The sequence below is a fragment of the Oncorhynchus nerka genome, linkage group LG18, assembly GCF_034236695.1.
Source record: "Oncorhynchus nerka isolate Pitt River linkage group LG18, Oner_Uvic_2.0, whole genome shotgun sequence".
In the NCBI taxonomy this organism is placed as follows: Eukaryota; Metazoa; Chordata; class Actinopteri; order Salmoniformes; family Salmonidae; genus Oncorhynchus; species Oncorhynchus nerka.
This window is the reverse complement of record NC_088413.1, coordinates 24,800,142-24,822,094: the sequence shown is the minus strand read 5'-3', so window position 1 is coordinate 24,822,094 and position 21,953 is coordinate 24,800,142. Positions and strand designations below refer to the sequence as shown.

General features: G+C 42.0%; 1 protein-coding gene across 5 annotated transcripts in view; it reads left to right on the top strand.

Annotated features, from left to right (window-relative positions):
• The first annotated feature begins 571 nt into the window (after nt 1–571).
• The window catches only part of coro2aa (coronin 2Aa), a 56,430-nt gene continuing 35,048 nt past the window's right edge, over nt 572–21,953 (top strand). For 2 of the 5 annotated variants that reach the window (XM_065003853.1, XM_065003851.1), the window contains exon 1: nt 572–893. In XM_065003853.1, coding sequence (XP_064859925.1) covers nt 879–893 — 15 coding nt within the window. In that variant the 5' untranslated portion in view covers nt 572–878. Of the gene's footprint in view, nt 894–21,330; nt 21,833–21,953 lie in introns of those variants that run through there. The other 3 variants (XM_065003854.1, XM_065003855.1, XM_065003852.1) reach the window with 3 other exon arrangements.

The following is a 21,953-nucleotide window of genomic DNA, read 5'->3' as shown; positions in this document are numbered from 1 at the left end:
TGGGTTGGAAGACATCACTGTAACTGGTGCCAGTATCCAGCCATCATTGACCCATATAAGGGAATTACCTTACAGTAAATACTTTTTACATGCTTCAATGGATTATATGCACCATGATCATCCTGTAGCGCGTGTATGCCATTTATAGGCTACAAAACGCGTTCCAAGGAAATTACGCATATGTTATTAGATTTAATGGTGTTATTGTAGTGGTGCTCTTTACTTGAGTGTGACCATATTGCTTAGCAGCCTGTCATTGTTTTAAATATCAATGGCACTGTGAGGTCACAGCTACGTCGCATCCATAGGGACCGTCCACGACTGTTCCCGGGGTTACTTTATAGCACGTTCTCTATGCGTCAATAAAGGGGTCCTTTTTAGTCACGGTGGACCGAAGGCGAGCAGTCTGTTGCAAGGCAAAGCCTGACCACGACTTTGGGACCGTTTTCCAGAGGACCAGACGACTGGGAGAACTACAATAGCAACCCCACTCTTTGTGGGAGAGAGCCCCCCTCCTCTCCCTTCCCTCCGCGGCTCCTAACATCGCTCTTTCCACCGCTCTTTCCACTCCACCCCTCTTAGGTTGGGTCCCGCAGAGCTTTACCTCGCTTGTCGATTTTTTTTCATCACTGCGGTGAGTGTGTGTGTGTGTGTGTGTGTGAAGTCTGTGAGCTGACACAGAAATACCCTTATGGTAACCGCCTCAGTCATACAGCTGACATGTAAATCGACTTGCCAGCCGGCTATCAAAACCGAGCCAGACATTGAAGACATACGGCAAATTAAGACACCCGCCTCAAGAGAAGCACTCCGCCATCCATCCACCTCTGCAGTTCAGTCCTCTCCGGAAAATCTTTCCACCTGCCGACACATCTTATATGACCGTCTCAAAGGTAAGAAGTTGCTATATTGTATCTACCGCTCTTGTATCTACCGCTTCTTGATAACAACTAATGTTACCAGCGGCTCACGGTACAAATATGAATGTGGTTGTTCCATTAATATCGTAACCTAGCCTAAATATTGTTTTGAAGGACGGTTTATTTAGCTTGACTGACCGAGTGGCTATGTCCACAGCACTGCCACGCGGCTGTATGTAAGCTACTCACTCCTGTAATGTAGAAATTAAATGAACACAAATGTATGATAACTAGCTACCAATTTGACAACAATATACGCATTTTAGGGTATGTTTCAGGGTGCATTGAAGGGATTGGCAGGCGGTGTTACGGAGCACCCAGGTATCGCTTTCAGGGCGTTTTACTGTACTACTGGTGCCTTCATCCGTTCGCCAGAGATGATGTACGATTGCTCCATAGTGTTACACAGAGGAAGACGTAAACAAACTTGAAGGCAACATACTTGGTGTTTTGAAGCATGGGTTTAATGCTGAACATATGTGTAGGCTAGTGGTGGGATGGAACCTGGACTTGTCTCCTCACTCACAGCCTCTCCCTCTGTATAAACGTGTAGTTAGTTAGTTATAAGGCATGGCGTGAACCAAGTCTCCACTTGTTTAACCCAAGTGTAATATTTAGGCTTAAAAGTAGGCTACAATAGTAACCCATGCATTATAAGAGAACCGCATGTCTACTATTTTGTATTGAAAGGACAACTTGAGTATTTTGCTTAATTTACTGAGTTTGGAGTTTTTTGTGGGGGTGAGATGTTGGTGAGGCAACCCAATTAGATATGTAGCAATGTGTACATGTTATAGTCTTTCAGGCTGAAGGGAAGACTGGCCAAATAATGCATTAGGAAAATGTATATTATCGCCTGAGATGGTGAACAACACTTTTGTAGCTAGAATAAGTTTAAAATATTTTATTAAAAAAGCATCTTCTTACAGCCAATATTGAAGAAAGGTGAGGAACATGAGGATAAAGATTAGAACAGCGTTTCCCAAACTCATTCATGTTTTGGTTTCTGCCCTAGCACTACACAGCTGATTCAACTAACCAACTAATCATCAAGCTTTGATCATTTGAATAAGCTGTGTAGTGTTAAGGAAAAAACTAAAACGTGCACCCATTTGGGTCCCCAGGACCGAGTTTGGGAAATGCTGGGCTAAAGGGAGGATTATTGAATGATGATAATGATTAGAACGTCATGTCTAGCAGCAGACAGTTAATCAGTCCTATCCCCAGTTGGCCGATAGTTATACCCAAACATCGGTTAATGGAAGGTGTAGGTCACAATTAGAGGTCGACCGATTATGATTTTTCAATGTGATACCGATTATTGGAGGCCCAAAAAAGCCGATACTGATTAATCGGACCATTTTGAAATGTATTTTATTTGTAATAATGACAATTACAACAATACTTATTTTACAACACTTATTTTAACTTAATATAATACATCAATAAAATCAATATAGCCTCAAATAAATAATGAAACATGCTCAATTTGGTTTAAATAATGCAAAAACAAAGTGTTGGAGAAAGTAAAAGTGCAATATTTGCCATGTAAGAAAGCTAACATTTCATTTCCTTGCTCAGAACATGAGAACATATGAATGCTGGTGGTTCCTTTTAACATGAGTCTTCAATATTCCCAGGTAAGAAGTTTTAGGTTGTAGTTATTATAGGAATTATACGACTATTTATCTCCATACCATTTGTATTTCATTAACCTTTGACTATTGGATGTTCTTATAGGCACTTTAGTATTGCCAGTGTAACAGTATAGCTTCCGTCCCTCTCCTCGTTCCTCCCTGGGCTCGAACCAGGAACACATCGACAACAGCCACCCTGGAAGCAGCGTTACCCATGCAGAGCAAGGAAAACAACTACTCCAAGGCTCAGAGTGAGCGAGTGACGTTTGAAACGCTATTAGCGCGCTAACTAGCCAGCCATTTCACTTCGGTTACACCAGCCTCATCTCGGGAGTTGATATGCTTGAAGTCATAAACAGTGCAATGCTTGACGCACAACGAAGAGCTGTTTGCAAAACGCACGAAAGTGCTGTTTGAATGAATGTTTACGCGCCTGCTTCTGCCTACCACCGCTCAGTCAGATACTGCTAGCTAGCAACTTACCTTGGCTAACTACATTCGCGTAACAGGCAGTCTCCTTGTGGAGTGCAACAAGAGGCAGGTCGTTATTGCGTTGGACTCGTTAACTGTAAGGTTGCAAGATTGGATCCCCCGAGCTGACAAGGTGAACATCTGTCGTTCTGCCCCTGAACGAGGTAGTTAAACCCATCGTTCCTAGGCAGTCATTGAAAATAAGAATGTGTTCTTAACTGACTTGCCAAGTTAAATAAAGATTAAATAAAGGTGTAAAAAATACAGATTTCCGATTGTTATGAAAACTTGAAATCGGCCCTAATTAAACCGCCATTCTGATTAATCGGTAGACCTCTAGTCACAATAAAAGTAGCCCAGTAGATAGAAACACACTTCTAGTATTTTTCACACCCAGTGAAATCTCTGCCGCCAATGCTTTAAAGCTGGACCATAAACCGCTGGCCCATATCTGTGTCATGTTATTACTAAGACAGTCAACATATGCTGGAGATTCTCTATTGTGTCTCAAATGGCACCCTATTCCCTATATAGTAGTGCACTACTTTTGGTCAGGGCCAATAGGGCTCTGATCAAAAGTAGTGCATTATTGGGAATAGGGTGCCATTTGGGATGCACATTTTTGTCTTTCACACCCGTCCACACTGCCTGTTTATTAACCGTAGCTTCTATGCCACAGGGTTGTGACTGGTTGCAATGCCCTTTTGTACGTTGCTTGTTACACTGTTTGGCATTCTGGATAGCTCACTCTTGGCTGAGACGTTAGGTTTTTCTGTCTAATGCTTGACACGCCAACAAAAAAAAGTACATTCAAACAAGTCGTGATTTAGGTTATATTCTGACAAAAATAGTGGTCATATGTACAGTCATGTATAATATTTACAATTATACAGTAAGTATGTAAACGGAATATGTGACCCATATTCAGGTTATTTACTGTAATACTGCTGAATGAAGTCAATAGAAGGACCATGCAGCAAAGTACAGCAACTTTATTGTAGCAGGAGGTATCAAAGTCCTCACTGTAAGAGCTCTCTTGATTGGAGGCGTGGCCCTGTGCAAACATGGCCTTGAACCGGAGTGCTTTGTAGCTTACGTACATTTGATTGACAGACACAATCTCAGAGAAAACATGGAACCTAGGCTAGCTAGCATACATCACTCACTGTTGAGTAACTGAGATAGGAAATGGTTTATGTTCTGTATTGTGAAATCTAGAATTATGTTAAATGACGTTTCCCTGACTACCTGTGTGCACATATATATATATATATATATATATATATATTTATTTATTTATTTATTTATTTTTTGAAAATGTAACCTTTATTTAACTAGGCAAGTCAGTTAAGAATAAATTCTTATTTACAATGACGGCTTACCGGGGATCAGTAGGTTAACTGCCTTGTTCAGGGGAATAACAACAGATTTTTATCTTGTTACCTTTCAGTTACTGGCCCAACGCTCTAACCACTAGGCTACCTGCCACCCCAGAGTAACTTGCGTTTGAGTTCTGCTACAGGAAGCTTACATACATTGATGGTGTTTGAGAAATTGCTGAAGTCGGTCTTTCTGTGTTACACACACCGGCCCTGTTCACTCTGAGAATGTATTGGGTCAGTAGCACATCCTTGGAATGTTGCCTGCAATCAGCACAGAGGTGAATCAACCAATGAGGAGGTGGTGTTGTGTAACACTGTCAGATAGGATACTGTAGAGAACACAGAGGAATAACACAACCCTATGTTCTGTTGTCAGCCAAGTGCCCAATCTTTTCCACTCTCTGTGCTGTGTCTCTATTCTCATTTGGGAATAGCCAACATTTGATTTACTTAATTGAGGAAAAGTTGCCTACTTGACTTGGCCAGTTAGTCATAGTGGTTGACAACCGTTATGTGTGTGTGTCTGTCTGCGTGTGTGAGTAAGTGTGTGTGTACGTGCCTATGACTCTGTGTTTTGCGTTTGGACACTTAGGAACTGAACCACTCTATAAGAGGGCCTGAAGGGGAGGGATGTCACTTCATGTACTTGGTTGCCTCATTGTCATGGATATCTAGTCTGTTTGCAGGAGGAGACATGAACACACTGACTGACTGTACATCTGCCTCACTCAGTCATGTCCCATCCCAATAAGCCTGTATGTAGACTGTCTTCTTCCATGGAGCTCTGACTCAGAGAGCAGTTATTTATCTCATTTCATCCCCCACCTCCTTGAGGTTGGTTTCCTATGACATTCCCCACTGATGATGACCTGCCTGTCAAATCTAATGGTATTTGTCACGTACACAGTTTGTACAGCAGGTATAAAAGGTGCAGTGAAATGCTCGTCTGCTAGCTACCTCAACATTCCAGTACTATAATTAATAATAATCAATAATAAATAAGTAATAGAAGAGGTAGTATGCAGAGTAATATATTGGTATGTACACAACAGGATATACAGAATAGATCATGAATGTGCTGTGTCAAGTATGACTGTATTTACATATAAAGTGACTAAAATGTCAATGTAAAATGTGGAGAGTCAGTGGCAACAGTCACTAAGGTGCCGGGCCCGGTTTCCCAAAAGCATCTTCAGGCTAAAGTTCATCGTTAGAACCTTTTGTAGGAGCATTGTTGAACCTCCGAGCTGTTCCCCAAAACCATCGTTACAAAATGTGCCCTTGAAAACGTGTGTTATTTCCCCACTGCCTCAGACCACTTGTGGAACAGCTTAGTGCTTCGTTAGATGTGTTTTTCCCACCGCGTCACTTTATTCACAGAACATCTCCGCCGTACATAGAATCAAGACGCGTATCTGTCTCTCTGTTGCCAGTGTCTTTGCAATTGTTACAAAGAAGCGGGATAAAACGATGCTTCAAATAGAACTGAGATGACTGCATGAAAAGTTTAAATAGCATTCCTACAGTATAGGCTTCAAAGGTAAAAAATAAAATAAAATAAAAAATAGGCCCATATATTTAAATGATATTGAAATACATTTCATGTTCATTCAATTGAGTTTTATTTGGCTACTGTCTGTCATTTTTGCCTCAATATGTTTCATGATTTGTAGCCTAATGTGCACAATGATGTGTCAAATCTTGATTTAGTGCATTATTATAGGGTAAGCATTAGAATAAGCCGCCTCAATGTTTGCAGCCATGGGTGATAATATCTCTCTAGGAACTGATCCGTTGTCAGTGTTGTGGAGTAATTATAATGCTAAGGTAAGATTTGAATGGAGAAAGTTGACCCGAGAGCAGTGTTGCCTTTCTTTCGATCCTATCAGTATCGACACATGCCTCAATGACACACTTTTGGGAAGCACATGTTATGTCTTTTGCCGTTGTAGGAAAGCTGCATGGTTAAAAGACGCGTCAGCCTAAGTTCCATCGGGAAACCGGGCCCGGGTCTGTGCAGGGAGACAGCTATGGTTAGCTGTTAAGCAGTCTGATGGCCTGGTGGTAGAAGCTGTCTCTGAGCCTGTTGGTCCGAGACCAGATGCTCAGATACCGCTTACCAGATGGTAACAGAGTGAATGGTTCCTGGCTCGGGTGACAGGAGTCCTTGACGACCTTCTGGGCCCTCGTCAAACACCTCTTTGAGTAGATGTCTTGGAGGGCAGGGAGCTCGCCCCCAGTGATGTCTATGGCCTCACAGTATGGGCTCAGGTGATTTGTATTCTCTGACTCTTGATCTAAGCTCTGTTTAGTGTTTTCCTCCCCTAAATGTTAAGGTCAGGAATATGGGACTGTAAGCACATCCTAGATCAGTGCCAAGGGGCTACCTGCAGGGCCGGACTAGCACAGCTACAGTTTTGTAGCTAATCTCATGCTATTCTATACATTTTTCCATGAGGCTGAGAGAATATTTTGCAGTTTTAAAGCTAAATTCCTGCAATTCTACACTTTGTCATGGCTTATAACGTGTTCATGGGTCATTCTCACAAAACGGTGTCACTTTTCACAACATTTCCTGTTGAATCACTGAGATTAAGATCTGTAATGATCTATATCAGATATTATGCATTGTACCAACATTCTCATTACCGTAACAGTTTTCAAAGTCCCAAAAATTAATAAACAAATCAATATTTCTAATATAAAAATATAAAAAATCTCCCATAATGAAAAGGCCCGAGTTAAACATAACACTGAAAATACAAATATTTCATTTGACATTTATTATTATAATAAAATTGAATCAGACCTTTTCCCAATTTGAGCTTTTTAGCCATTTCGGTAATGAGAAGGCCAAATGGTGTAAAGCGGGTGTTTGGGAATAAGAACCTAATTCTGGAGGCATATAAGTGAACAAATGAACTAAACTTGTGCTTGTCTATGTACTACTACTTTTTTTTTTACTGATTGGAGTTTTTACAGGAACTTGAAAAAGTGTTATGGTAATGAGACACAGACACTGTGTTTAAACCATAATATTTATTATGTACAATTTGTATTATTTATGGGGCAAACTACAGCAACATCATTTTGTGTTTTATTCAAATAAGTTAGCTTTTTATAAATATTATATATAAAATGACCCAATTTTAATTAAATCCGTACTAATTTCAGTAATGAGAATTTGGGTGAAAATGTATCAAATTCAGGTGAAAATGTCTTTATTTAAAAGCTACACTGTAAAGGTTTTCCTCCTCTTCGTCTGAAGAGGAGAGGCGAGAAGGATTGGAGGACCAATATGCAGCGTGGTAAGTGTCCATGGTTATTTTAATAAGAAATAATCAACATGAACACAACTGATACAAAAACAATAAACGTGAAACGAACGAAAACCAAAACAGTACCGTGTGGTGAAAAACACAGACACTGAAACAAACACCCACAAACAAACAGTGAAACCCAGGCTACCTAAGTATGATTCTCAATCATTCTCAAAACAAACATAGACTGCCCACCCCAACTCACGCCCTGACCATACTAAATAATGTCAAAACAAAGGAAATAAAGGTCAGAACGTGACATACACATTCTAGTCCTCAGAATGGTAGTTGATTTTTGCAGATGCATCATGGTTTTTAAACTCAATTTGCTACAGACATTTTAAAACTAGTTTCATGAAAATCACCCTCATATGCAATCTGGGGGGACATGCCCTACAAGCCGTTATGTTAATCCAGCCCTGGCTACCTGGAGACATGATCTCTCTGGACTCCTTCTGATTGTGCCATTGAGCTAACAACATAAATCTATTGTCTTCCTGGTTACATTCTTCTCACGGAGGTCTGATTATTCACCCTTTTCCATGAGTCTCCACAGATGACGTTCCAGTGACTTGATTTATCTGTAGTGGAGAGACGTTCTAGGAAAGTGGTGCGGATTGATTGATTTCAAGATTACTGTGTTTTGTTGAGGTGAACTGAGATTGGTTTGTTTGAATGTTGTGGTTGTAGTATTGAACAACCAGCCATCACATGCTCTCACATACTGAATTTCTATCAATGAAACATTTTTATTGTTTAATCTGTTTGTGTTCCTTATTAGGCCCACAACTCTTAGATATAAAATTTGTTTGATGAAATAATCTTATTGGGCACCTGACCATTACGGCAGGGAATTTTGTGGCTGAGCCGAGCTTTCCAAATACTGTACCGCTCAAATTCCATCCAAGGGACCAATCTGTTGTCTGGGATGATTACATCCCTTACAATGGCTCTTACTGAAATCCTCAAATGCTTTTACGTAACCACCGAGCCATCTGCACGTGACATACCGAGACCACGCCCGACTGTCACTGTCGTAGTCGCTGACACACACACACACACACACTGTCCTCTACAGTCGTCATTACCATAACACGTATTTCTCGTGGCAGTTTCTGAAAGTGCATCCTAAGTGTTTGCTTGCATGTACAGTGTGTTCTTACGTTGTGTTATGCTCCCGTGCTGTTATGTCACAGTTGACCGACGTCAGTCATGAAGGTTGTCATGGACGTTTTCCGACACACCAGCTTTCCTAAAGGATTATCCCAGATGGGTGGGCTTCAGTTGGGGTGGACACAGGGAGAGGGAGGGGATTACTTTACAAATGGAGAGTCCTCCTCCCCTGGATTTGCCCAGCTCCAATCCTGCTCCGATTGGTGTTCCCAACGGTATGCTCCATCCCAGAAGATGTCCAGGCTCCTGAAATGTAGGCTACATGTAGGCCTAGATGTGTCCCATTGTGTCCAAACATTAACATTGTAAAAAATGGAGTGTACAGAGAAACTATGATACAGATTTCTCAGATACTTGTGAAGAAGGTTCATCTTTTACAACTACCTACCATTCAGTGGGCCTACGTATTTCACTGATTGGTACAAAAACATTGTGTTTATTTATGTTTTCCTGGAGGATGTAGTCTGAGGGTCACGACCGGCTTGCCCTTTGTGCTGTTGTCTATGCCCAATAATGTTTGTACCATGTTTTGTGCTGCTAACACGTTGGGCTGCTACCGGGTTGTTGTCATGTGTTGCTACCGGGTTGTTGTCATGTGTTGCTACCGGGTTGTTGTCATGTGTTGCTACCGGGTTGTTGTCATGTGTTGCTACCGGGTTGTTGTCATGTGTTGCTACCGGGTTGTTGTCATGTGTTGCTACCATGCTGTGTTGTTGTCTTAAGATCTCTCTTTATGTAGCGTTGTGGTGTCTCTTGTCGTAATGTGTGTTTTGTCCTATATTTTTATTTTTATTCCCAGCTCCCGTCCCTGCAAGGAGGCCTCTGACTTTTGGTAGGCCTTCATTATAAATAAGAATTTGTTCTTAACTGACTTGCCTAGTTAAACAAAGGTTAAATAAATAAAAGAGCAGAAGGTGGATGTGTCAGTGACTAGAACAAGTCTTCTCTATTATTCATAGAGAGGAGGCAGAGAGGAGGATGAGGAGGAGGAGAGGGCCTCGCTCTCCCATTGACATGTTATTTCTCTCTGTTAACCAGCCAGACCTTAAGTGGCCCTAATGGCCCTACCTCAGAAACAGCCAATGTCTCCAGACTAATAGTGTGAGCTACTTGAGCATTATTTTGGCCAGTCAGAAAACAGCTGTGAATGCTGTAGTAACCATATCACGCCACACTAATGCAGTCAGCTAATGGAAGAAATCTGATTAGCGAAAGCATCAGACAGTCTGATGTCATCATGGAGCTGGTTGTGAGCCTCTAGGATCCTGTAGTTGCTGTTGTTAGAGAGATGGATAGAGGGGTTGCATCAGCATAGTATAAATGCAACCTCATCCTCCCGTTGCTCAAAGTGTAACTTACCTCGGCTGCCGTTATTATGGTTTGGATGGATGGGTGTCATTAGTGAAGCTGACTGTTGATTTAGGAGTAATGGAGTAAATGGCTGGTGGAGATCTGAAGTTATGGGAATGGTGTGATATGGCTACTTGCGTTGACGCTAGGCCTACTTGTTCTTATCACCTCCACTGAATAATTGAACATTTTACATTAACAAGCATCAAATATTTAGGTTTCATTCCAATTAGGAACGAAGAAAAAAAACCTGAGGTTGTAGAAAAAAACCAATGCAAGAGAGTGAAAACGTAAGAAGAATTAATTGGATGTCAGAATCTGTTTTATAGCTGCTATTCATTACCAGAGCAGCACTACACATGGTTTCAAGGACAACGCCAATTTAAAGCCTGACCGATATCCAGCTTTGGATTGGACGTAGCCCTTTTCCTCTCTTTGCTATCTCCTGCTACTTTGACAAGTTGACATTGAGCTCAGCAGAGTTTAGATATGCCACTGTTACTAAGAGGCTTCTATGGAATGGGGTGCTCACTGCTCATCTGGGGAAAGTCCGTTTTGAACTCAGTGAAATCGAGTACATTTTTTTTAGTATCAGATAAGGTTTCCTGGCTAGAAGATAGTAGTGTGTAAAACTCTCCACTCTGCCAGGGGCGGTAGCTACTGAGGATCAGTCAGTCCTCACAATAACAGCCAGAGCATTTCAGAATTAAGACTAGACAAAGAAATTCCCTCCAGAGGTCCGGCTCCAACATGGCTCACCCCTCAGAGCTATGACATGATATCCATAATTACGTTTCCTCCATACTTAACGCTTCACACCACTGGTTATGTCTGTCCTTTACAAACAGCTCCCTGAACCCCAACTACCTGTAGAAGCACAGGGACGAATACATAATGGACATTTACTGGAATCTCTTCCTAAAGTCCCTGAGGATTCCAGACTGGTTCTATACACAAGGCCCTCTCCTCTCCATGTCTTTATTTTGATTTACACCAGGCCCTCTCCCCCCCAGCCATTCAGACACGGCCTCCAAAGACATAGTAATAATGATGTAGTCATTATCTCTGCTGTGTTAAATGCACCTCCCCCCACTACAGTCAGGCAGAGGCTTTTTACTGTAAGTCAATAAAGGGATTGATTTAGTTTAGAGTTTCACGGACGCATCTGATATTTGTTGCAATGCTTCTGGGGGTGTAACGTCTATCTCGTCACCATGGATGTTTTGTCATTATAGAAGAGGACGGCTGAGGGAAATGAAAGTTGGGTAACGAGTGTCATGATGAGATCGTAGGCTATATTTAAAATGTTTCCATTGAGGCCGTTTAAAGTATTGTTTTTCTTTTTATATTTCAAGCATAGGTTTAGTTGGCTATTCGTCCTTGAAGTGAACTAAAGTTCTTGTCTTTGGACCTGTTGAAAGCTGGGCAGATAAAGTCTGTATAAGGCTGTGAATTGTTACGAGGGACTTGCCAATATAGGTTTCAGTATCAAGCAGCAGCCATATCATGATATCATTCAATGAGCAACACAGCTAATAAGCAGGTTAACGCCATGGGGCTTTAAATGAGTCACCTCTGGCCTGGAAGAATCAACAGGGCCAGCTGTACAGACACGCACACACCTCTGACTCAACACCGCACCACAGGTAGTAACCATATCACAGGTGAGATCATAGTCGCTTTACATCTAATAAAGGACTTTCCATAAGGGGAATGAACGCCTTGATATGAAATCTTTTGACACTTTTTTTTTCTTAAGACGATGTCAAAATATAATGCTGGATACTTGGCGCTCCATGCTATCATTTTCTAGAGCCTATAACGATCTAGAACTCTTCTATATATCCCAACATCATAACGCCAACATTCTATGTACTGTAACTATATCTGGAACTTCTTTTAATCTTCACGTGCAGTGACAAAACCGATCGCATCTCAAATCCATCACCCAAGGATCCCTATAGCGTTTCCGTCCAATTAGATTAGAGGTAGGATCATGAGACCACCTCAGTCTCCAGTCCCATAGTGTCAGTTGCATTCAGACAGGAGGATGGAGCTATAGGTGGGTACTGTACTTTTGATGGGGTGTATGATGGTAAGAGTACTTAGCAGTGGGTATTTCCACAGAAAGACAGATGTGTGTGAAGAGGGGTTCTGTCTGTGTTGTGTCAGATATGGACGAGTGCTGGCTAGGCAGAGAGAGATACCAAACCCACGTGTTGCCTCAGTGTTGAGTTGACTCAGAGATTTGATCTGCTTTGCTTGTTTGAACAGATGAACGCATAGTGTACATTGTGATCCGATTTTTCATTTGCAGTATTGTGTCATAATGACTGATTTGTCAAACACCGGGTTATTGTAGAGACCTCTGCAATTGTTACGGTATGTTTCAAGCGTGATAACTTGTGAATGGTGCATATGTGGTTTCTACTGACAATTGCAATGTACAAACTATGGCATAAGAGAACGATGAGCGCATAAGAGGCAATCCGTAATTTCGATTAAGACATTAATGAGCGAGCTAAGACGGACGTAGTCAATATAACTATTTGTTCAGTACTTTTGAAATGTACAGCGACAGAATTCAGAACATGGGCCGTTCTTACAGTATACTCCCTGTATACCAAGTCAGAACCGTAGGATGAATAAAGGAGGCATATAAGCAGACAATGAAAGCTCTTACAATATTCGATGATGACGTTTCTCTAAAACAGGCTATAGGCTACATGTGTACCACCAAGTCAAAACAGTAGGCAAAGTTATGAGGGGGAAAGGGACAAAATTATTAGGGTGAGGCACATGGGCTACTAACAGCTTACTACACAACATACACTTAGTATTACTTTCTTAGCTAGAATATACATATTCCCTGGCATATTACATAATTTATGCTCCAGCATACGTTACATTTTTGGACTCACCTTGTTGTGCTAGCCTACACACCATTCCAGTGGTGACCCGTCATTCAGGCTGCTCAACCTGTTTTGAGCCCCACCTGCCCTGAATGACGGGTCGCCACTGGAATGGTGTGCAGGCTGGGTTTATCCTACATCTCAGAAAATCACACCACATTCTCAAACTGTTAGTCAATCTTCAATTTATTTGCATGAGATTTTCTGTGTTGACAGAATAGAAAAATAAATGCTGTTGCTACCTCGCTTTTACCATATCTATGATGGCAGAAGAAAATGTCATTGATTCGCTGTATCTAAAAAATAAACGCATGTTCCAATTTTGCTGTTGGTTAGTTTATCTGTGTTGTGGGAGTGGTCCCAAACCTCTTTTGCATGGCAAACCATCAAAGACAACATGGGAAGGAACATGCAAATACTAGCCAGAGACGTACAGTGCATTCTGAAAATATTTAGACCCCTTGACTTTTTCCACATTTTGTTTCATTACAGCCTTATCCTAAATACTTTTCCGCCTCATCAGTCTACACACAATACCCTATAATGACAAAGCAAAAACAGGTTTTTAGAAATTTGTGCAAATGTATTTAAAATAAAAAACTTAAATATCACATTTACATAGGTATTCAGACCCTTTACTCAGTACTTTGTTGAAGCACCTTTGGCAGCGATTACAGCCTCGAGTTTTCTTGGGTTTGACGCTAAAGCTTGGCACACCTGTATTTGGGGAGTTTCTCCCATTCTTCTCTGCAGATCATCTCAAGCTCTGTCAGGTTGGATGGGGAGCGTCACTGCACAGCTATTTTCAGGTCTCTCCAGTTATGTTAGATCGGGTTTAAGTCCGGGCTCAGGCTGGGCCACTCAAGGACATTCAGAGACTTGTCCCAAAGCCACTACTGTGTTGTCTTGGCTGTGTGCTTAGGGTCGTTCTAGTCAATTTTAGAATAAGGCTGTAATGTAAAAAATGTTGAAAAAAGTCAATGGGTCTGAATACTTTCCGAATGCGCTGTACATCATTTGAAAGACTTCTGTTGACGTGTTTTATTATATTTGTGCATACGTGGGTTTGTCTGGGTGCATTACATGACATAGCCCATTTATTTAACCCTTATTTTACCAGGTAAGTTGACTGAGAACACATTCTCATTTACAGCAACGACCTGGAGAATAGTTACAGGTGAGAGGAGGGGGATGAATGAGCCAATTGGAAGCTGGGGATGATTAGGTGGCCATGATGGTATGAGGGCCAGATTGGGAATGTAGCCAGGACACCAGGGTTAACACCCCTACTCTTACAATAAGTGCCATGGGAACTTTAATGACCTCAAAGAGTCAGGACACAAGTTTAATATCCCACCCATGGCACCCTACACAGAGCAATGTCCCCAATCACTATCCTGGGGCATTGGGAGATATATATACACCACCGTTCAACATTTTGGGGTCACTTAGAAAAGTTCTGTTTTTTTAAAGAATAGCACATTTTTTGTTCATTTAAATAACATCAAATTTATCAGAAATACAGTGTAGACATTGATAATGTTGTAAATGACTATTGTAGCTGGAAACTGCTGATTTTTTATGGAATATCTACAGTTGAAGTCGAAAGTTTACATACACCTTAGACAAATACATTTAAACTCAGTTTTTCACAATTCCTGACATTGAATCCTAGTAATAATTCACTGTTTTAGGTCAGTTAGGATCACCACTTTATTTTAAGAATGTGAAATGTCAGAATAATAGTAGAGATAATGATTTATTTCAGCTTTTATTTCTTTCATCAGTTTACAAACACTCAATTAGTATTTGGTAGCATTGCTTTTAAATTGTTTAACTTGGGTCAAACATTTCAGGTAGCCTTCCACAAGCTTCCCACAATAAGTTGGGTGAATTTTGTCCCATTCCTCCTGACAGAGCTGGTATAACTGAGTCAGCTTTGTAGGCCTCCTTGCTCACACACACTTTTTCAGTTCTGCTCACAATTGTTCTATAGGATTGAGGTCAGATTGAGGATAGGGCTTTGTGAAGGCCACTCCAATACCTTGACTTTGTTGTCCTTAAGCCATTTTGCCACACCTTTGGAAGTATGCTTGGGATCATTGTCCATTTGGAAGACTCATTTGTGACCAAGCTTTAACTTCCTGACTGATGTATGGAGATGTTGCTTCAATATATCCCCATAATTTTCTTTCCTCATGATGCCATCTATTTTGTGAAGTGCACAAGTCCCTCCTGCAGCAAAGCAACCCCACAACATGATGCTGCCACCCCCGTGCTTCACGGTTGGGATGTTGTTCTTCGGCTTGCAAGCCTCCCCCTTTTTCCTCCAAACATAACGATGGTCATTATGGCCAAACTGTTCTATTTTTGTTTCATCAGACCAGAGGACATTTATCCAAAAAAGTACGATCTTTGTCCCCATGTGCAGTTGCAAACCGTAGTCTGGCTTTTTTATGGCGGTTTTGGAGCAGTGGCTTCTTCCTTGCTAAGCGGCTTTTCAGGTTATGTCGATATAGGACTTGTTTTACTGTGGATATAGATACTTTTGTACCTGTTTCATCCAGCATCTTCACAGGGTCCTTTGCTGTTGTTCTGGGATTGATTTGCACTTTTCGCACCAAAGTACGTTCCTCTCTAGGAGACAGAACACATCTCCTTCCTGAGCGGTATGACGGCTACGTGGTCCAATGGTGTTTATACTTGCATACTATTGTTTGTACAGATGAATGTGGTACCTTCAGGTGTTTGGAAATTGCTCCCAAGGATGAACCAGACTTGTGGAGGTCTACATTTTTTTTCTGAGGTCTTGGCTGATTTCTTATTATTTTCCCATGATGTCAAGCAAAGAGGCACTGAGTTGAAAGGTAGGCCTTGAAATACATCCACAGGTACACCTCCAATTGAGTCAAATGATGTCAATTAGCATATCAGAAGCTTCTAAAGCCATGACATCATTTTCTGGAATTTTCCAAGCTGTTTACAGGCAGAGTCAACTTAGTGTATGTAAACTTCTGACCCACTGGAATTGTGATACAGTGAATTATAAGTGAAATAATCTGTCTGTAAACAATTGTTGACTTGTGTCATGCACAAAGTAGATGTCCTAACCGACTTGCCATAACTGTAGTTTGTTAACAAGACATTTGTGGAGTGGTTGAAAAACGAGTTTTAATGACTCCACCCTAGGTGTATGTAAACCTCCGACTTCAACTGTACCTAGTTTGGTGGCGTACAGAGGCCCATTATCAGCAACCATCACTCCTGTGTTCCAATGGCACGTTGTGTTAGCTAATCCAAGTTTATCATTTTAAAAGGCTTATTTGTCATTAGAAAACTCTTTTGCAATTATGTTATCACAGCTGAAAACTGTTGTGCTTATTAAAGAAGCAATAAAAATAGCCTTTTTTAACTAGTTGAGTATCTGGAGCATCAGCATTTGTGGGTTCGATTACAGGCTCAAAATGGCCAGAAACAAAGACCTTTCTTCCGAAACTCGTCAGTCTATTCTTGTTCTGGGAAATGAAGGCTATTCCATGTTAGAAATTGCCAAGAAACTGAAGCTCTCGTACAACGCTGTGATCTGCTTTTAATGGGCGCTTCTGTGTACATTGGCACACAGCTTCAGGACTGGAGAATAGTTACGCAATTACTGGCCCTACCTGTGCAGCTGTAAAAGTCCCTGAAATGACATCAGCCGTTTGTACATCTGATTATCAGATTCTATCAAAAGTATACACAACATATGCAGGCTAAAGGGAATAAAATATTAGCTCTGTCGATGAATGGGTTCAAATCATAAAATCTACAGCACAAACACACATGGCAGACACACCCTTTTCTGAGAGACCGCCCTGTAATCCAGAGCCACGCGACACCAAAACACAGGAGCAGCCTGCCTTCATGTTCCACACCCCGGAGACGATTCTCATAAAGGAGCTCCCTTGTCAGCTAATGGGGATCCTAATTAACACTAAATATTGATTACCGACCGACACCCTACAAACGTCTAGGTCTACAAACAACCATCTATTTTACACTTCCTCAACCCTCATCCTCAAATAAAGCAAAGGCGACAGACATCCAGACAAAAAGCAGCACAGCACTTTGTGCCTAAACCAGGTGTTTCTCCGTCAAAACAGCCAGGCCGCTTATCAGAAATGACAGTGAGGAAGGGATGGCCATTATAGCTCAGCCATGTCAAAGAAATGAGCCCCGTTTCCCACAGTAGCTGCCTATTACCTCACGACTGTGTGATCTGTGATTAGACAGAACCGTTAGCTGTTAGATTTCTGGAAAGGCTCCCAAGCTATTAGGTGGTTTGCAGTCTATGATAATAGCTAAGAAATGTAACCTAGTTTACCTACTCTAAGATGAATGCATGGTCCTAAATCGAACAAACCTGAGTTCATGATGAAAGAGGACGACTTGTACATTATACTGACTCTAACTGATGGACTAATCAGATAGTCTTATCTTCCTCTTTAATAAGCAGACTCTGGTATTGGCCCAGACCACTGACTGTGTTGCTCTGATGTCTCGGTTGTACTCCTTTCCTTGGCAGAATGCTCAAGATTAGACATTGGCCAGATAAAAAGAGGGTTGGCACAGCTTTCAGTTGGTCCGATCTCAAAGGAAAACCTGCAATAGATCACAGCATCGCGCTCGCTCACATCAATGTGTGTGGGCAAAATATGCACAGCGCATGTGTGTTTGGTGTCTTACGTAAGCCGGTTTCCAAGAAATCACTCTTCAAGCACTCTATACAACCTGGATTATCGTGCACACATTGAAGGTTGACAACACTTTAAAAAGCCATTGAAACCCGGTTCTCTTGACCATGCCTCTTCAATAATAATGGATGGAAATTGACTGCCATTGTTTATCTATAATGAGTTTCTATAGTGTCCCTGTATGTCTAGCCTAATATACAGTAAACTTCAAAAGTATTGGGACAGTGACAATTCTTGTTGTTGTTTTGGCTCTGTACTCCAGCACCTGGGATTTGAAATGATACCAATGAGCACGAGGTTAAAGTGCAGACCATCAGCTTTCATTTGAGGGGATTTTCATCCGTATTGTGTGAACCGTTTAGAAAGGAATGCATTTTTTGTCCATAGTCCCCCACATTTTAGGGGGCCAAAAGTATTGGGACACATTCACTTGTATGTGTATTATACACAGGAGGTTGGTGGCACCTTAATTGGGGAGGACAGGCTTCTATTGATGGCTGTAATGGAACAAATGGAATGGTTTCCAACTCATCAAACAAATGGTTGCCATGTGTTTGATATCATTCCATTCACCCCGTTCCAGCCATTAATATGATCCGTCCTCCCCTCACCAGTCTCCTGTGGTATTATAGTATACATATCAGTGGCCATTGGCCTCCCCTTGATATTGATGGTGTTGTTTTGGTTGACCCAGGGGGTGTGGGGGAGGGATCGCTCTACTTCTGACTCCTGGAGCATGTTGTTGTGCAAATCTCTGTGTGATCGAGCTGTCTCTGTCGTCACCAACACTTAGTTGGACTTGTGTGTGTGTGTGTGTGTGTGTGTGTGTGTGTGTGTGTGTGTGTGTGTGTGTGTGTGTGTGTCTTTGATTAGGATATTCTATAAAGCGTCTGCTAAATGACATATATCTGGGACTTGGATTAGGTGGATCAATCACCAATGTCTCCAGGTAGATAATTCCTTTTCTGCAACTCAGACAAACTATTCCTCTGACCTGTCGCTTATCTCTCTCACACACACCGAAGTTTAGAGGTTCTGCTGGACTTTGGACGTGTGTATGTGTGTGTGTGTTCATGCAGCAGAGGAGGCTGGTAGGAGGAGCTATAGGAGGACGTGCTCATTGTAATGGCTGTAATTGTATAAATGGAATAACATGTGGTTTCCATATGTTTGATGTGTTTGATACTGTTCCATTTGTTCCATTCCAGCCATTACAATGAGCCCTTCCTCCTATAGCGCCGCCCACCAGCCAACACTGACGTGCACATGTGTATCGATCGCCTGGCCACTTTTCTGACCTGCTGTTTCACCATGTGAAGTCCAGCTGTCGATGCCTGTTATTTTTCCCCTCTCTCCTGTCCTCATATAGCTTAGCCTAGCTATCCACTTCACTCTTATTGACCTGTTAGCCTAGCCTAGCTATCCACTTCACTCTTATTGACCTGCTAGCCTAGCCTAGCTATCCACGTCACTCATATTGACCTGCTAGCCTAGCCTAGCTATCCACTTCACTCTTATTGACCTGTTAGCCTAGCCTAGCTATCCACTTCACTCTTATTGACCTGTAAGCCTAGCCTAGCTATCCACTTCACTCTTATTGACCTGTTAGCCTAGCCTAGCCATCCACTTCACTCTTATTGACCTGTTAGCCTAGCCTAGCTATCCACTTCACTCTTATTGACCTGTTAGGCTGTTAGCCTAGCCACATTGCCTTGCCTCCAGTGCAAAATATGCTGTTATGTAATGTTTTTGACAGGGGCTGACGTGTAGCGATTACCAATGTCTCGCTGTCAGTGCAGCACATGTGGATGAATTTTCGTGGAAGTTTGGCGAGGCCAAACCAGCCTCCCTCCCTTTACATGACCACATTGTGCAATGTGTGCTTTTCTCCCTGCTGGATGGAAACCTTTCATTTAAAGAGCAGTCAATCTCCCCCACAGATTAGGCCTAGTCTTTGGTAGAGCAAGACACCACCACCTCACATTAATCACCTCACAGAATGTAGTCGATAGACTCTTGTATCCTGGTATTGTGAGTTGGAATGTGGAGATTTTGCATTGAGATGAGAATCTTCATACATTGTGAATTCTTATTTCATTTTTATGGGTTTTGTGTTCAGGGCATTGCGAGTTCAAAGGCCTGTCTGGTTAGTGGTTGTTTGTTATCGGAACAGGATGGACAGACATGAAAGCAAAAGAAGGGAGAGAGAGGATTACTGGTTTTGTCCCGTTCTCTCTATCTCTGGTTGATTACTGGTTTTGTCCTGTTCTCTCCATCTTTGGTTGATTACTGGTTTTATCCCGATCTCTCTATCTTTGGTTGATTACTGGTTTTGTCCTGTTCTCTCCATCTCCAGTTGATTACTGGTTTTATCCCGTTCTCTCTATCTTTGGTTGATTACTGGTTTTATCCCGTTCTCTCTATCTTTGGTTGATTACTGGTTTTGTCCCGTTCTCTCTATCTTTGGTTGATTACTGGTTTTGTCCCGTTCTCTCTATCTTTGGTTGATTACTGGTTTTGTCCCGTTCTCTCTATCTATTACTTTTTGTTGATTATCTGGTTTTTTTGTTCTCTCTATCTTTGGTTGATTACTGGTTTTTATCCCGTTCTCTCTATCTCTGGTTGATTACTGGTTGATTACTGGTTTTGTCCCGTTCTCTCTATCTCTGGTTGATTACTGGTTTTGTCCTGTTCTCTCTATCTCTGGTTGATTACTGGTTTTGTCCCGTTCTCTCTATCTCTGGTTGATTACTGGTTTTATCCCGTTCTCTCTATCTCTGGTTGATTACTGGTTTTGTCCCGTTCTCTCTATCTCTGGTTGATTACTGGTTTTCCCGTTCTCTCTATCTCTGGTTGATTACTGGTTTTGTCTTCTCATCTCTGGTTGATTACTGGTTTTATCCGTTCTCTCTATCTCTGGTTGATTACTGGTTTTGTCCGTTCTCTCTATCTCTGGTTGATTACTGGTTTTGTCCCGTTCTCTCTATCTCTGGTTGATTACTGGTTTTGTCCGTTCTATCTCTGGTTGATTACTGGTTTTATCCTATCTCTGTTCTCTCCATCTCTGGTTGATTACTGGTTTTGTCCCGTTCTCTCTATCTCTGGTTGATTACTGGTTTTGTCCTGTTCTCTCTATCTCTGGTTGATTACTGGTTTTATCTCTGGTTGATTACTGGTTTTATCCCGTTCTCTCTATCTCTGGTTGATTACTGGTTTTGTCCCGTTCTCTCTATCTCTGGTTGATTACTGGTTTTGTCCTGTTCTCTCTATCTCTGGTTGTGGCAACTCCAAGATAGAGGGAGGAATCCTGATTGAACCAATACTGTGGAGGAGGAGTGAAGGCAGAGGGAGTGGTGATCGGAGGATCTTTCCCTCTCCCATCTCCTCCCTGCTTCTCTTCGTCACTGGGTTAGGCACCACCCTTTTAGGGAGTGTACACACACACACACACGCTCCTGCTCTCTCCTGCTTACAGTGACCACCAGCTACTGTATACTGAACTCTGTGTCCGTAGACCTGCTGTACTGCTCTACCCAGAGAGAGTTGGATGAGCTCTGGTTGGACTCCAGCAGCAGGACTGTAAGGGCTTGGTCTGTAGAGTTGGATGAGCTCTGGTTGGACTCCAGCAGCAGGACTGTAAGGGCTTGGTCTGTAGAGTTGGATGAGCTCTGGTTGGACTCCAGCAGCAGGACTGTAAGGGCTTGGTCTGTAGAGTTGGATGATATCACTCAGTGGCTGTACTCTTTGAAGCCTGTGTTGCAGGAGGCTGGCTTGCTCCACGTGCCTCAGAGAGCGAGACGGGAGAGAAGAGATTTACAGAGGCAAGCCATCTAGACGTGACATATAGACAGCACCTGCTCTCTCTCTCTCAAGGAGCTCTTCTCTTGTTCTCCTCTCAGTTGGCCTGCCTGCCATCCCACACTGACTAGACAGGGTGAGTAGGTTTCAGACAGAGGGAATGACATACTCTCACTCATAATGTCTTGATCTTTGATACTTGCTCCTTCTTTCTGTCTGTCCTCTTCACTACCTCTCATTCCTTTAGTTTCCTGTCC